This window comes from Phaethon aethereus (assembly GCF_964289735.1).
Source record: "Phaethon aethereus genome assembly, chromosome: 9".
Lineage (NCBI taxonomy): Eukaryota > Metazoa > Chordata > Aves > Phaethontiformes > Phaethontidae > Phaethon > Phaethon aethereus.
The window spans coordinates 26,889,966-26,907,385 of NC_138585.1; the positions used below are offsets into that span (position 1 = coordinate 26,889,966).

Genomic DNA, 17,420 nt, shown 5'->3' on the forward strand with positions numbered 1-17,420 from the left:
GTTGATTCAAATTCAGCAGAGGTTGGTAGCAACTGAAATCCATCCCTTCTGACAGCTCTTTAGCAGGGCCACACAAGCTGGTTTCAGCACAGTTCCTCATGGATAATGACAAACAAAACCATTCCTGCTGTCTTGCTCTGGGGCCACCTCAAAGACAGGCCTCCTGCGAGGTTCAGGGTGAAGAAGAGTTTGCTACTACTACTGTTATAAAACTTGCTGGAGGATAAAGAGCTTGTTCAGAAGTACTATCTTTATGGCACAAATGCTCTTCTTGTGCCGTTCTTAGTGAGCAGTATTTACAAAAAAAATCTCAAATGTGCAAACACATTTGCACACTTGGAGAACACCACGAGATCTGAAGCACCTCAGTGTCACTGGGGCAGCTACTCCATTACTGAACGTTTGAAAGAGGTACATCATGATTCATATGCATGGGAAGTTTAAATATTTACCGAGTATTTCTATGCTTTAAACATTTCCTTTTGAAGAGGTCTGCACAATACAACATACTGTGTGTACTTAAGTCTAGGGCCTTCTGGCTTCCCATTCATGCCAATGCACATCTGCCCGTCCAACAGAACACGCCGTGAACATACTAGGAATAGAGGTGTTCACATTACTCCGAGATGCATTCACCTGAACAGCTCTGCTTTGCCTCTTTGCTTGACCATATGCACAACAGGAGAAGCAATAAGAGAGCACCTACAGTAGTAAGATAGGCAATGGAATATTAACCAGTTTTTGAAATGACGACGTCTATTGAAACATCCAGCAATAGCCCTTGAAGAAAAGTCATGTCAAAAGGAGAAAGAAAAAAACCACCCCACCCAAAGGAAAGGAACAGAACCACCCTAAAGCCACAGCAGAACTGGGATTGCCCCATGCCTGGGGGTACCCCTTGCGAGCAGCAAGAGTAACTGCAGGGATGGGTAACACCATTTATGTTCTTCTGAAGTTATATCTCCCTCTGAAATTTGCCTAGATAAGTTTAATAAAATACAGTGTTGAACTACTGTTTACTACCATATTTATTAAGTCTTCTATAAACATCTCCAGGCAAGTGTGCACATCGACCAGCAGGACTTAGTCAGAACATTACAGTCTAGAGGCGGTGCCCAGCCCATAAGCTCTGTATTTAAAAAAAAAAAGTCAGGAAAGCTGCATCGTACCAACAGCTTCTCATGCTGGTGGGGGTAGAAGCCATTAAGGGAAGATCTGCAAGCAAAAATAGGCAGTCATACAAAGATAAGCAGCTTTTGGCTCAAGCCATTCCTAATTGATCGCAAACAGGACTTGTGCAGATATTGCCACATAACGCTCCAGCGGCACAAGCTCCATCCCTGCCCTGGCCGAGGCAGGCACCCTGCTCACTGCTGGCCTTATCCCTCCCACAATGATCACAACCAGATTCTTTACTCTCAAAAAGAAACCGCATTTCAGAAATCAAAAATCCCTCTTCCCATCTTCCTCTTGATGATCAACCCGAACCTATGAAGTATGCATCGAAAGCCTGAGGCACAGCCATGAGACGTTCTAACGCAGGGCTGGCCATATAAAGAGGAAAGCTCCATCCTACCAGAAATATATTAGAGAAATGGGGGATAAGGGAACAAAGGCCACATCCCTCCCATGCTCCACATCCACAACTGAAAAGGCAAGGAGATCAGCGGGCTGAAATCCCTCAGAAAGCAAAGGTGAGGGCGTTTGGAGTTGAGCTGACGTGGGAAGTTACACCATTTGCAGAAGGCCACCAGAGCAAGATGCTCAATGGCACAGAGAATTTAGGAACTGAAAATAAAGTTTCAACAAGACATTAAGTTCACAGTTACTGTCTGTCACGTCACACATGAAATGCTGACCTATGGGTAAGAGCAGAAGAGTTATCCACAACCGTAACGTATCAGCGTTAGAGCAGAAGCAGGTAGCGGAAGGAGATGAAGAGCAGCACAACAAGAATCTAATCCTTTCCTGCCCCAAGAAAGAAAAATGCATAACCCATGAGTGGAGGGAACTGGGGGAAACTTTGCCTTTGGATTCTCAAAGATTCTTCCCCAGGAAACTAAATATTTCTCAGTGGAAAGCAGAAGTCATGCTTGTTTAAAAAAAAAAAAAAAAAAAAAAGGCATATATGTCTCAACAACCAGCAAGGGCAACAATCCATCACTAAACAGGTAAGAAAAATACAGGTACCAGCATCCATTTGAAGCTTTTATTAAAAAAATCCAGAATTTACAAGTCTACAAGGAAAAATAAACCAATTTGCATCAACCATTCTCAGAGCTGACAGTGTTTGGTTCTTGAAGAGAGCACAGAAAGCACCAATAAAGGTTGTCACAGCTCAGTGTATTACTCCCCTTTGGCAGTAAGCTTGGCAGAGTTCACAACCTGCTCCTTTATTTTCCTAGATTGTTCTTCTGCATACAGAACTATGAACCAGAGTAGTCCTGGTTTAATCTTTTAGGAACAGAAAAGAAATCTCTGCTAAAAAGTATCCTAAAAAAAACCCAACTTAAGTTCCAGAAGTTCTGCTTAAATTCCCGTAGGCAAAAAAAAAAAATACTACGGGTATAATGTGACATTTTTGTTACAACAAATCTTTTTCTGCAGTCAAGCAATTCAAAGGCTCTTAAGCATTCTGTGGCACGCAGACTCCCTGAAGCGAGCCAAGGAAATCTCACTCACCCCTGTGCACCTTATCCTCTAGCTGTAGAGCAGTTTGGTGTACCTACTGCTCCAGAAAGCCAGATGCTCTTGTCTTTTAAAGCAAGATTAGCTTAGTTTAGGAACAGTTTGTCCAATCACATAAGCAAGCCTTAATGAGTAACAAAAACGCACTGTGCAGGAGTTGCTAGGAGCTAGCTCTTAGGCAGCAAGCCTTCCACTGAAATGATAGGAAAGTGTTAAGTTTCTTTATGAAATTTAACATTTTTCCACTGGACACCAAACTTCAGTTCTTGCATTTAACTCTTCATTGTTTTTTTTAGTCGCAACCTCTTAAAAATACATCAATTTTCACATTAATCAGGACTTACACGAGGTTTACTGCTAAGCCTGTGAGCTAGTACTCAATGATCTATAACACTGAAATGGAATAGTTTAGTTTCCTCTGAAATACTTGCTAGGACCAAAATAAGAAGGTAGTCTTTTCTCACATTTTTCTATAAGAAAGATGAAACAGACCACTTCCACCATGGTAACAAAGTTGTCCAACTTGAGAGGCTAGGTAATCCATACCTACATCAAGGCTCATTTCGCAGGAATTTGATGACTGAAACAAAGCTTTCACCTTTCAGACATCGTTGTGTAGTGAGAAGAGATCCAGTCTTAGCTATTGACTCAAGCTACTTGCTGAGTATTTTAGACAGGAGGGTGTAGTACGTAGCTCATGGGTTCAAATAAAGAGCCAGATGGTTCTCCATCAGTATCTGTGTTATTTACCCACGGTGCGGAGGGGGTAAGAGACATAAGCCAAGTATTTTAAAAATAGTATCTGTGCTTGCAGAAAAAGTATGGTGCATCAATCTGCTTTTGCTGTGGCAGTCGTCAGTACTGGAAACCAAGTTTTATGTCCCAGGAACTTCAATGTCTTTCTGCTTTTGCAAGTGGGGCAAGATGCTATTTCAACACACTTCTGTGTACCATTGTTGATAAATAGGAGGAGTAATTACCTGGTAGCTGCAAAAAAATAAAATTAAGAAGTCATGCATCATAGTAAGCCTGCTCCTCAACTTATTTGGTCTGCCAGCTATTGATTCATTTTCATTTTCTTCATTAGATTTTTTAATTACCAGTGGTGAGACCTCATTTCTGAGAAGAAACATACATTTAGCATTTTAGTCAGAGATTGATTTGCTGGCTCTTTGAAACAATAAGCCAAGTTCTTAAAACAAACCTCATTGTTCTATTCTTTGTTATCAAAACCCCTACTTTGTTACTAATACCTGAGCGCCTAGTTTGGAGAGGTATTTATTCCTTAAACTAAAGTCATCAGCTTTTGGCCGTAATTTAGCCAAGTCATCTTCATTTTGACGTCTGAGTCTCTCTTGTTCTTCCGCTCTGGAAAAGAAAATTGGTTTAAGATATTTGCACCCCTCAGTGCAAACCCAAGCAACTTTATCTTGTGTATGTGATTTCTAATAACTAGAAAAAGCTTGTAATGTTTATAGATGAATACTGGATATCAGATTAAAAAGAGACTACAAGATGTGTATGGATTACTCTAATTCAATGTAAAGAATGGATTACTCTAATTCAATGTAAAGAAAGAGAGAGGCTGTTTTCTGCAGTTTCCTTTTATTTAGATCGCAAGACTTCACTAGAAAGATAAATCTTCTGGTTTCCACAAATTACAACATGCTCAATGAGCTTTTGTAACAATTTTACTATCTCTTTATTAAACAAGCTTTCACTCCTTAAGATTACAATACAAAAAAATCAATTGTCAAAAAAGCAAATAAAAGACTGCTCAGCAGTCTTCAGAATTAATGGCAGTCTCCTACAAAAGAGTCAATATTTGGTAAGAGCGTTGCTGCTCATCTTCCTATAAGACTTAAAGAGAAACAGGACCAAACAGAGCTCTAAATAAGTTTAAGACAGTGTTTTGCATTAAGACAGTGACAAAGGTAGTGACAGTGACCCGTTTCTAAGCTCTGTAAGGCAACAAGCCTTATTACAGAACATAAAACGCCCTTACGTTAAGAAATCTCCATCCCCACCAGAATATTAGTGTTGCACATAGAATACACTTTATACTAGTCTTTATCTTCAGATGAAGATGTTTGTCTTGGGTTGCAGAGTACCCTCTCCAATGACAGAGCATAAACACAGTGTAAAACACTGTAAACCCATTCCGTTCAAATTAAGAGATGATTTGGCATTAGTTAAAACTGGTTACAAAGCATAAAATTTAGCCATTTACTGTAAAATGCCCAGCGTGTTAGTTTCTTTTCCAAAGAACTACTGTGCAGAGCGACCACCAAACTAAACAACACTATATTCTTCAAGTTGACATGATGCTGATCAAATGCTCCCCACTTCTGGATGATATTTGCTATTCAAATTTCTTTTCTGCAAAAAACATTGTAATAAAAATTACTGAAAATATTGTTCTAAGGCACTATATCCCACAGCATACACTAATACAAAGCCATCTTTCACAGGAAACGCTGGAAGTGTTACACCCATCCCACATGGGCCAGCCAGACTGAAAAGCAGCTCTGCTTGGGTACAGAATTCCTTTGCTCCTGGGTACAAGGTGTTTTTTGTTGCATTTGTATTAAAAACTGGCTGTGACCTTTTGGCTCGAGGATGATACTCATCACAACTAAGCTAGCATGTTCACCAGGTCTGGCCAGGTTTTAGTTTCCTTGAGCTTTTTTCAAGACTGATGTGTAACAAGCCCACAAATTAGGACAAGAATCAAAACCCTGTTACACCCCACCTGTTGTTTTTTTCAAGACCAACTTAAGTATCATCATGTAGACAGTTACAAGTATCATTTCAGAGAAATCCATAAAGTCCATTTATAAAATGTCTTGTTAGCAAAGTATTTATCTCTTCAAGATCTGAAGAGACTCACTGAGATGAATTAGGTCATAACAGAAAGCATTTCAAAAGAAGAAAATTCTGTGCTGTTCACATACAAGCAGCTTGAATTCTACAGTTGTTATCCTTAAAGTTGTGACATAGCTGCATATTGACTTTCTTTGTCACATGACAAATGTTAAACTATGACTAGAGTCACAAAATGCATATACTGTGCCCTCTCCCACAGGTCCCAATCACACTCTCACCAAAACAAATTCAAATCAGAACAGCAGAACTTCAGATTTTTTAGACTTGGTTCTAACACTTACGCAAAGTAAACATCTGCTTTAAATACATTTTAAAAATAATCAGTACATTAACCAAGACTTCATCCCTATTGACATTCCATTAGGAAAATGTAACAGCATTTTTGGGTGCTGCAACACCCCTAGAAGAAGCATCTTCATCAAGGTCATCAGGACAGAAACTAAGCTGCCCAAACTCAGTCTTGGTCTCTAGACGTTACATTATGTCTACTTGAAAAAAAGCAGTTTTTCTAGACAGTCAAGTAGATAATGGAGAAGCTGGAGTGGAAGAGTCTTTTGTTTTGCCTTTAAGGTGACATCTCTTAATGGACTTTGCCATACAATGCTTTTTCTCTCCTCTTCCCAAATACAAGGCAATTATTTTGAAAGTTATAAGACTAATCCAGTGTTTCTCTCTGTTGTACAGCATTCCACACCCAGTGAGAGCTTTACCCCTCATTCAGCATTCTCAGATAGCAAACAAAAAAGCAAGTAAACTTTCTACTGTGCAGAGGGGATAAGTCCAGTGCCCTAGAACTCAGGGAATATCCCAACAGCAGGCGACTGATACCTTCATGCTTGATCAAACACCACTCTTAAAAAGCAAGTGTACCCAATTCCAGCTGTTAGGTCTATGCACAGCAACGGACCCAATGTTTTCCCAAGACCAAGGAAGAGGATTTTTTAAATTACTCTTCTAAAGAGTGTCACTTATTTTCTGTACAGAGGAAAGCAGGACATTCAAGTCCCCTGCAAAATGAAGTTTGCTTACTTGGATGAACTGTCAAAATTTGCTTATTTCAACAATTTCTGCCCTAAGCCCACCTCAAGTGCTCCATTTGCTTTTAAAGCAAAAGGATTCCACTTCATTGAAATATCCCTGGCCCAATTTTACTTTTTTTTTTTCTAAAAATGGAAACTTCAGTCAACAACATTTACGACATAGATCTGACCACAAACTGAATTTCACACTAGCACTGCAATTTAGACCCAAGCCGCAGTTTTCAGACAAGTTGAATTAAGACTTCTCAATAAGACAGCAAGAGGACCAAGCTGAAAGTGAAGAGGAAGTGACTGGAGTGTAGTACCTTCTGAAGAGAGATCTGGTTTTTAATTTGATGCTTAAAAAAGTGTCCATACACTACCTGACATTAAATCCAGGTTAATATTTGCACTATATATAAATGAAGCACATTTTTAAATAAGTGATGGAACTTGTTGTTTTTTAAAACACTTCAGTTCCATTCAGTTGGAAGGTAACTGGAATTAATAAAGAGAAACAACAAGCTAGAGTGCCAGGAAAGGAGACCTGGTTAATTGCTACTTCCTCTAATTATTCACAAGAGGCAGGAATACAAAATCCTACTACTACCTTGTAAGTGGGAAAATAACATTCGATATAAATGGCAGATTGAGTTCAGACAGTGATCTATTTAATTACTTCAGGTTAAACATTTCATAACGACACTGTTCTTTATACTTACTCAGTTGCAGCTACTTTTTGCAGTTTTTCCCTTTCCTTTGCAGACCAGTTGAGATCACCACCTGCAACGAAGTGGGATGTATTCTGAAACTTTAAAATTGTGTCTTTTTGTATTATATCTTTGATATCCTACATCAGAAGATATCTGTACTACAGAAATTCTCAGAACACTTGACAAAAGAAATCAGTAATCTACAAAAGGAAAGAAACTAATATCCCTTCCAGATCTTTCAGTAGTTACTGCTTCAAAAAATAGTTGAGAGAAAAAACACTGCTATTTGAAGGAAAGTCTACAGAATTCAGTTTTTATATTTGCAGATACATACATAGTCAGGTTTCATATGCAGTTTAGAAAGAGCTGCAGAATATCCTACATATTTGTGCAAGTCAGGTGAAGGGGTAGGTACAACTGCCCTGGCTGATGAGATTAAACTTCACAGCAAGGTTCAAGGAATTACACACTACAGCATCTACAAAGAAGGTGTTAAAAGGACAGGCCTCATTAAGAGATGCTCCTGCTACCAAATCCATGAGCTGGATATGTCACACCTGACACGGGACTGTACAATACCACCTATACACAGATCAGCTTTATAACTTCAAGAATTATGAAAAAATATTATAAAAATATGAAAAGAAGCTGAGAACACTTACCTGTGAGGTGATTCACAAAATACAGCATGACTACAGCTATTAGCGACACTAAAAAAAAAGAGGGGGGGACCGTTTTAGCTGACAATAAATTATTTACAACAATGACAGAAGAACAGCTTTAACATACAACCAAGCAACTGAGATTTTCCATGATCGTTTTAACGGAGGGGATATTATTGCCAGCAGCATCTCTTAATCACTTTGGAAAATTCCACTATGCTCATAAGTAGCACAGTAACTCAGAAAAGGTTATTTTAGTTTTAGTTATTTTAATAACTGCTCTCATAAACATAGCCTTTAGGACTATCGTTCACCTACCCTTTTACTTACTCTTGATTTTTTTTCCCAAACACTTAAACTACTTACACTAAATCAGTTCAAGAAAGCCACTAAACACTTCACTATGCTTGAGTTACTTTCAACATTGCCCTGTTTGAAACCTCGTACTATTCCACTGGATAGAAGGAAGTTATTACTGTTTTACAGGAAATATTAAAAAGCCTAATATAGTGTCCTAAATGTACAGTATCCATTTTCAATGTCTTTACTACTTACAGCAAACACAGGCACTGAAGAAGACTTCAAGAAACAAGTATCCTCTTGTGTCCAGAATCATCCCAGCTGCTATAGCAATAATCGCCAGACCGAGATTCTGGATAGACTGCATACTGACACATAAACAAAGGATTACCACTGTGCAGAAACTTATTTTTAAAGAAAACACCATTAGTGGCACTGAACAAACAATGAGGTTAACTTCTCCCCATATGTTATGACATATATGACAGTCACGAGTCCACATTTTGCAGAAGTTTCTGTGCATTTACCACAACCACGTGCTCTACCACACATGGACATCCCAAAACTTCCTGCTAGACTGAACCTAGAGGAATTATTAACCACTGACATGTTAGAATTGCTTGACATCCAATGGTTCAATAGTATCAGGGCATGGTCTCTGTAGAGCAGCAGATCTAAGTACTTACAAGCCGTAAGCTGTTCCCAGCTGGTGTTCTGGAACAACAAAGGCCACCATGGGCCACAGGGCACAGGCAAGCAGTGAGTAGGCCACTCCTAGCAAACACTGGTGAAATAAGAACAAGTAAACAGATGTTAGATGAGATGCATTTTTGCTGTAAAGTTCTAACAAGTGAACATATTAGGTTTACCCTTCCCCGAAAAGGGAAACAACACAGCACACAAGTAACACTTTCTCCAATACCATCCTAAATAAATATGCACATTTAGAAGGAGAAAGAACTTTTTCCAGGAGTGACCCACAAATTAAACCCTATCTAATTAGCATTAAGTAAAGAGCCTGACTCAAATACGCAGAGGACGAGATCAACGCTGCAACTCACTAGAAAAATACCTGAAAAACAAGGACCCTATTTTTAACCCTGATACACTGGTGAGCGCTTTTAAGGCTGTAAACCTTAGTTCAAAGGCAATTTCTCAGGGAATCTGTCCTAGGAAGGGAAAATCAATAACCAAGATTTTTACTGAGGTTTACCACTATCCAGTACAGTTTAAAATCATTGAAAGTAGCTGAATTATATGATAGTAATAAGCTTCAGAGCTACACCAAAAGAAGAAGTTTTAGGAGAAAAGCGAGCACCTAGCACAGTAATCTAGCGATAGCTAGTTGTAAGCAGTGTCCATGAAGCAAGAGAGCAGACCTGTGCAACACAGCGCTGCCAAGCTGCATATATTGTGATGAATTAAGGCTGTCTCTGAAGGGACAAGGAACTGCTGCTCCATACAGCCCTCCAGTCTAATCCCATCTTCCCTAAGAAGCTGAACACCCTTTTGCACTCTAGAATTACTGCTACAGACAGCAGCCAGTCTTTTTCACCCCAAACCACACGTAACTACTGCCTCCCTCCACGATAAACCAAAACCTGAGGCGTTACCTGTAGTAGCACAGATAGCTCACGTTAGTTTTGCCTGTATGATGCGTGCTTTGCTTTTTTACCATCTTAGCTTTAGACTCAGTTTCATATAGTATATCTTTCTTAAAGTCAGGGATATCAAAGTAGGTTTTGAGGACTAACTGAAAAGTCAGAAGACAGTGGCAATTCATGCAGAATAATTCATCAGCTCGATTTCTTATTTTGTCATATTTAGCCGTAAGTCTCAGAGAAGTAGTTACCATTGCTATCCAGGGGTTCCAGAAGGTAAAAGCCAACATAATATGAGAAGCAAGCGTAGTTATTACAGCGCATAAAACCCAGATGATGTTCTTTCCGATCTTATCCACCAGGAGGCCAAAGACTGGAGACATGGGTGCCGATATGATATACACAATACTACAAAAGTATAAAAATAAGAGAACTGAACACTATCTAGCCACGGACAGCTTTAGGTGTTACGCAATACAAGTGTCTCCGGCTAAAACACCATATTCCCGTTACCTGTGAGGCCATAAGAAAAAACGCACACAAAAAAAAACCCCAATCAATAGACTCCAGAACTCAAAATTACCAAAAGATCTGGGGACATGAAAACATTCAACATCCAAGGAATTAGAGATACTCTTGGAGCTCCTGGAATCCAGCAACTGTTTTGGCTTGTATTCATTTGGTTTTTTGCCACATCACAAATTCAACTTCAAACCAGGAAAATGTAGTTCATTTAGTGTTGCTATTAAACTGCTTCTATCACTCAGAAGGGATACCAAATACTACCAAATACCAAAATAATACCCTTCAGACAGATCCTTTTGTTTCTGATTCCTCAATGTGAACATCTAAGACATTTTATTTAAACAAATACTCAAACCTCCCAAATATTCCTTAGGCCATGTGAAATCTATCTGTCCACTTAAATGCGAATCACCACCTGCAACAGCAGATCCCAAACTTCCTCACACATGGTCAGAGCTCAAGGATACATACACCCCTAGAATATGGCAGTAGCACATTTACTTGTTGAATCAACTACAATATACCTGTTAATTGCACTTGCTTCTTGAGATGAGAATTCGAATTTCTCAATAAAGAAAACCCTAAAGAAAAAAGCCAAACAGATTTAGAAAAATGCGTATTTGTATCACATGAAGGAAAAATTAAGCTAGACAAAGTAAAAACACAATAACCTAGTTTACAGAAAACTTAAATATAGCTTTGACAAACATCTCATTACAGATCCTCATTTATAATGCACTTTGGAGCTTATTATTAGACGCTGCAATTTTTTGTGTAAGGACTATTCAAATTAAACTTTGGGGAAAACATCTGAAGTACATAACTGACATGTAACCCAATAATGAGACATTAGCAATGAGCATACTGCAAGAGACCAAAGTGAGGATTTCTGGAATACACGCAGAAGCAAAAAAAAAAAAAAAAAAAAGGCATCTACACTGCTGACTGTAAGACTTTTCCAAGTCATACGGACTTCTCCAAGACATCTCAGACTTTTCCATCTCGCTCAACACAAAACACGCATTGAGCACAAGAGATCTCTTTCTTTTCCAAGTATATTCAAAACCCAGTTGACTGAGCTATTAGATCATGTGCTTCAAAAGGGAAACCTACATATGAATGCTTCAAGTTTCAACTTGATATATACCAAAGTCAGCACAGTAAGAGAACTTCAGTCCAAAGCTGTAACTACATTTAAGCCCCCACCCCACACTCAGTCAATAGCTTGAGTATGGAAGGAATTCTACATGACAACTGTCCACAGCTTTCCACACCAAAACTCATGCCATGCTTTAAATCTATTATCAAGTTTTAATCAAGAAATGGAGCATGCATTATGCTTTTGAGTTCTGACAACTCAGCCTATGCTAAGCAATGGTTTCCCACAAAGCTCAGCAGATAAGGAAACTATAAGTCGTGCTCATTTGTATCACCAAGTGTAGTGAACTACGCCACAAAAGAAGTGACAAACCACAGCACAGACTTGCTGGGAGACCAGTGGTTCTGTAGCCATCTGGGATTCTTAAGTATTAGTCTGCAACTCTCCCTTTGCAAGTAGCTAGTCAAAACCCCAGCCAAATTCAAGCGGAACAGCTACATACGTGAGAGACTTACTTTCCAAGTCCAATGAAAGGAAAAATCGCTGCATAGTAACAGACACAGATTACAAATATAAGCCACAAGGACAAAGAGAAGTCCTTCACATCGGTTAGCTTAATCACTTCACCTGCAGTGGGGCAAGAAACAATATTGTTTCAGTCAGCATAAGCATACCTGGGATTCATCCACACTGAATAAACATTGAAGAGATCACAAGTCACTACTAAAGCATGTATTCCTGCCACTGTCTACACTCTTGTTCAAAGTTTATACAGTGAGAGTCAGTTAAGTGCTAAATCAACAGTGCCAAAGCCAAGAACAAATTGTCTCTCCCACATTAAGCTGGATGTACAGGTTCTCTAAAGCCTCTGAAAGCCTTATGCAGCAGAATTAAATACAAACCACTTTTTTGAGGAAATGTTTAATCAGCTAGCAAAATTCACATCTGAAGCCTCATGTCATATGCTTTTACTCGGATCTCAAATTTAGTTTATTTTTAATTGGTCTAAATTCTCCCACACCACAAACTAAAACACTACACAGGCTGACAGAGAAGAGCTGCACGGTTTTGCACACCTATTAAAGGAAATAAGACCAATTCCAACAAAACAAAGTATCAGTGGCAATGGCACAGATCAAATTGGTGTGAACTGTGAGGCTCTCCACACGCTTTATAAATGAAGCGGATGACAGGGCATCTGCCTGTAAACTGGTGTTTAAAACTACTAAAACTTCCTACTGATATAAAAATGAACTAAGAGTTATGATTAAAGCTATAATTGTGAAAAGGTTGTTAAGCAGCAGCCACTGAATTGCCTAAAATGCAAACCTGCACCATGCACAGAGTAGCTGGAATGGTCTGTTCGAGGATGAAAGAACGAAGACCAAGGCAGGTTCAGCCACACCACTCACCCGTCTTCCCTTGCTCTTTACAAAGGAGCTTCTCTGCTCTCTTGTCCAGATAAGCAAGGATTAACGCGCAGGTCAGTGAAAAGAGACACGTTATGCCACCTGCAGGAAGGCAATGCGACATGTTTAAGTTGTTGACTCAAGTAGTAATTTGGCTTTTAAGCACTAGTGTAGTGTACCTTTACATATCTAAAACAAACCAAGTTCAACACCAGGCTGTCTTATGTATAAGACTCCATAGCCATACATACACTAAGGTGTAAATAGTGAAGCCTGCCACAGGAGAGACATCTGCCTTGGACTGGAGTAGAAAAATGTAGCTACACATTATTTAAAACATTACCACCGCTCCCACCCAGCACAGCCAAGCTCATCTGTACCTGGTAAGAACAGAAAGAAAGCCTGGGCCATGTTACCAACACCAAGGCCTTACTACCCATGGCTCTGAAGGAACAACACAGATCCAAAGGCAGTTGAGATTTCGCTTTTGCACATCCGACAATTACATGCAAGCTTTGACACAACGCCCTTCTGAAGATTCTTCAAGTCTGTCCTTTATTCAAAGCACATTAAATGTTTTATTGCCGTGAGATACAAACTTGAATGTGGCAACCACAAAAACCACAGAGCATTTTATCAGATGCAATGATCGTACGCTCTGCATAAGAATACTAGCCATTGATACAAACAGTGTTTGAATTGCTCTTCTTACTCTCAAACGTATTTGTCCTACTTTCAATTTAGTAAGAAATCATTAGCATATATGCATGCTGTTCAAATTCAGAAGCCTAAAATAGCAGGTGACATCAAATCAAAAATATTACTGACCTATCATAAGAGTTAACCCAAGAGTACTGGGACCAGTATACCGCAGAAGATCTTGAACTCTAGAGTATATCCATCCCATGATATTCATGTTCACTGTGCTCCCCTAGGCAGAACAGACTTATGTGAAGAATCATGTATTTCACAATTCTACGAATTCAGAGGGAACATCAGGCAAACTGCTTATTGAACACTGTTTAAAACAAACAGGTAAGAAGCGATACAGAGAACACAGACCACCAGCAACAACGATAAAATTATTACAAATACTGACCAAACCAGCAGGGAACAGCTTAATCATTACAACAATAATATACCATCACAAACTGAAATTTTATACAACTCTAAGAGAGTTTTGATGGAGACTTCAGATATGCCATAAACTCCACATCATACACTGCATTACCTCATAAACTGAGTTGAATTTAATACCACATGTTAAAGCAAATCCCAACTGACAGGCATCAGGAAGAAGCACTTCCCCCCCACCATTCTCCCCCTAGAGAAGGGATCCATGGCTGCAATCCCAAGGCTAACAACAGACTACACTTCAGCTGCGATGAGGCAACTGCTAATTAGCAACAGCCTGAACATCAACCCGGAACCAGCTGTGACCAGGGTTCTAAGAAATCTTATTAACGCATTTCCTTGTGTACCCTTTGCCCATTTACCACAAATTTTTAACATTTTAAATTTAAATTTCACATCCATTTTTGAACTAAAACTCCCTAGGGAGCATTAGAAACGCTGTTTTCCACTCACCTCACTGCCCAGACAAGCTGCACACCTTAAAGTCTACGAATTAAAGCCATACAGTTTTACACTTACAATTCTGGCCATGCTGAGTTGTAATCCAAACACCAGATTTAGCTCCTTGCCTTTAAACCAACTGACTGCATACGTGTTTTGTGCCACCGCTAAGGACTCTCCACCTATTCTAAAAAAGAAGGAAGGCACAAAACACACGAGTTGCAACGTGCAAAGCAACAAGGAAGCAGTCCATCAGTTGCTGGTAATACCAAGAGGACAGAGAAATTTATCTATGTACAGGTAGATTTAATGCATATATATAAGGCAGCATCTTCAAGACAATTCAAAAGAGAATTGCAGTGTCTTAAGAATAATTAAGAGTACAAGGTATCTTAATTAGTCTAGGAGCGATTATGACCAAAGGCAATTATTTACAGAAGTTAAATCAATGGGCAGCAGCTTCTAATTTCTCTTCTGTATTAAAGAACCAAGTGGTATAGATCCTGACCCAGATGAAACCAAAAGCAGGCATCGTTCTTACCTGGAATCCATATTTAACAGAGTCATCTGCCCACCTCCCAGTACCGTTGGTCAGATTTTCTAACATTTTTATGCTGTGGCACATTCACAAACTTGGAGGTATTTCTTCTGACATTTGCCCTCATTTTTTGCCACCATAGGAGCCCTGTTACATGTACTGTTGCTAAGAATATTTTTTTACTGAGGAAAGTAAGAATTAAGAGAAAAGGAGGACTCACACAGTTTTATGAGCTTACTCCATGTCTTTATTTGGGTAATTTCGTAATTTCTGAATTCAATAAGACCTGCAAAGTCCTATTTGTTGTTTCCTAACTTTAAGTTATGCAAAAATCTTCAGTCACATTCCCAGCCTATCTCAAAATCCAACAGTTTTGTCTCCAAGTGTAAATGTGGTAGCAGTTTTCTAGGACACTGAAAGGTGGTCCTTACCTCAGACAGCACATAATACACTCTTCTAGACTTACCCAAATATGAATCTGCCCACATCCATCAGCCAGAAAGTATTAAGTAGTGCTCCCAAAGCAAAAATCACCTGCCAGATAAACATTTTGGGGAAAATTATGATTTTATATTTGAAACATGGAACAAACTAGAACCATCTCAAACTGGAAACAAAAAGGCTTTTCCCGTCCCAGACCTGCAGAAATACTTCACACCCACTTCCCACTCCTAGCTTTTTGCCGTTGCTCCTTATGCCTTACACATCATCCTGCCGGCTACACAATATCCAACCCAGCCCACCCTGAAACTGCACTTAGAAAACACCTCTAGAGGCTCAAGTCATGCTTCACCTTTATCATCACATCCTACCCAAATATACCTACAGAGTAGTTTCACATCAAACCGATAAAACATTTGGTTCCTTCACATTATTTCACTCACCTGTCATGGACATCTGTTCCCAGTTACCCCAATACAATTCAGGGTTCTCCCATTTCAGTTCTTTTCACCTGCCTACTCCATCTGAAATATATACTACTAAGCGAGAAGCCATTTGGGCTTTTCCCCCCACCCCTGGTAGAGATGCTTCAGACATATATCATCCTTCACCCTCATCTGCACTTACCTGCCCGACACAAACAAAGATACTAAATATTATAGTTCCCAACCTGTAAGAAAAATAAAATCACTTAATGCATGGCTAGGATCTCTTTTCCTCTAAAACACTGTATTAGACCTACACCAAGGAAACGAGGGGAGGTTGATATGCCATGAAAGGTCTCTGCAATAAATGCTACAGCTTGACAGCTTTCCTAAAAAAAAGTAGTACAGACTGGCATTTTTGAAGTTTATTTAAGTCATAAAGGGAAGGAAGCTCATTTATACCAGTAAAAATTTAGATCACGCAAAATAAAATCTGAAAAAGCCTACTGTAGTTTAAAAAAAAACCCCTTTATATTATAAAGCCTATGCTTCACATGCACTTTAAGTCTACCACCCATGGAACATGAGTGATACTAACACCACACTTACCGTATTCCAAACACTCTGTCTATCAGAAAACCTCCAAAGAAGCAGAGAACCACATTGGGCCAGGAATACCAGGCATAGAGTGCCATGAACTGAGCTGTGTTCACCTTCATATCCTACATAAAGGAGGGGGGAATTAAAAAAGGTAATTACCCCCAAGGTAACTACAGGGACACAGAACATGGACCCAAGCAGAACTACTTAGAAATTAAGTAGACATTCTGACCAGGCTCAGGACCGCTCTACCGCGGCGACACTTAGGGCGAGGTACCGGCCCCGCCTAGCCGGAGCCACGCAGGCCACCGCCCGCACCTCCCCAGCCTCCGTCCCAGGCTGCTGCTCACCCGCTGAACCTGCGTTTGGAGAGCCGCCGGGTTGTCGTAGCAGAAGTAGCTGCCTGCAAGGGGAAGGGGACGCCTCAGATCTCTGCCTCCAGCACCCGAGACCCCAGCCCCCCCGCCCGCCACCACCCACCGAAGCCCAGGAAGCACATCAGCGCGAGGACAAGGAGGCGGTGCGGCAAGCGGCGCGGATCGCAGACGACGGGCAGGGCACGGGGAGGCCCCGGAGAACCGCCGCCGCCATCACCGGCACCGGGACCCAGCAGCGCCCGCTCCTCCTCCACCATCGCTGCCGCCGTCACGTGAGCTGCTGCCGTCACGTGAGCTCCCCGCGCGTCACGTGAGCGGCCAGCGGGCACGGCCCACAATGCGCCGCGGCTCGTTGCTATGGCAGCGGCCGCGCGGGCTGCGGCGGCTGTGGGCCCTAAAGCCCTCAAACCTGCCACGCCTGTCAGAGACGAGGAGGTCGCTCAGGTGAGACGTGCGAAATGCCGAGCACCAGGTACTGTAACTCCTGAGGCTTCCAAGTTAAACCAGGAACGTACCAGTGGCAAAAAAAACCTTGAAATCCCCCTGAAACGCACCCCTAAAC

At 40.5% G+C, this 17,420-nt stretch overlaps 1 protein-coding gene across 1 annotated transcript; it reads right to left on the reverse strand.

Annotated features, from left to right (window-relative positions):
• Nucleotides 1-3,615: 3,615 nt before the first annotated feature.
• Nucleotides 3,616-17,115, reverse strand: MFSD1 (major facilitator superfamily domain containing 1; the record flags this gene model as incomplete). Its single annotated transcript, XM_082003791.1, has 17 exons — nt 3,616-3,675; nt 3,942-4,056; nt 7,316-7,376; nt 7,969-8,016; nt 8,524-8,636; nt 8,955-9,052; nt 10,121-10,277; nt 10,919-10,975; nt 12,009-12,120; nt 12,906-13,004; nt 13,731-13,833; nt 14,556-14,664; nt 15,482-15,549; nt 16,084-16,126; nt 16,491-16,603; nt 16,832-16,880; nt 16,958-17,115. 17 exons carry the CDS (start codon nt 17,113-17,115, stop codon nt 3,616-3,618), a joined length of 1,563 nt encoding a protein of 520 aa, XP_081859917.1.
• Nucleotides 17,116-17,420: the final 305 nt, after the last annotated feature.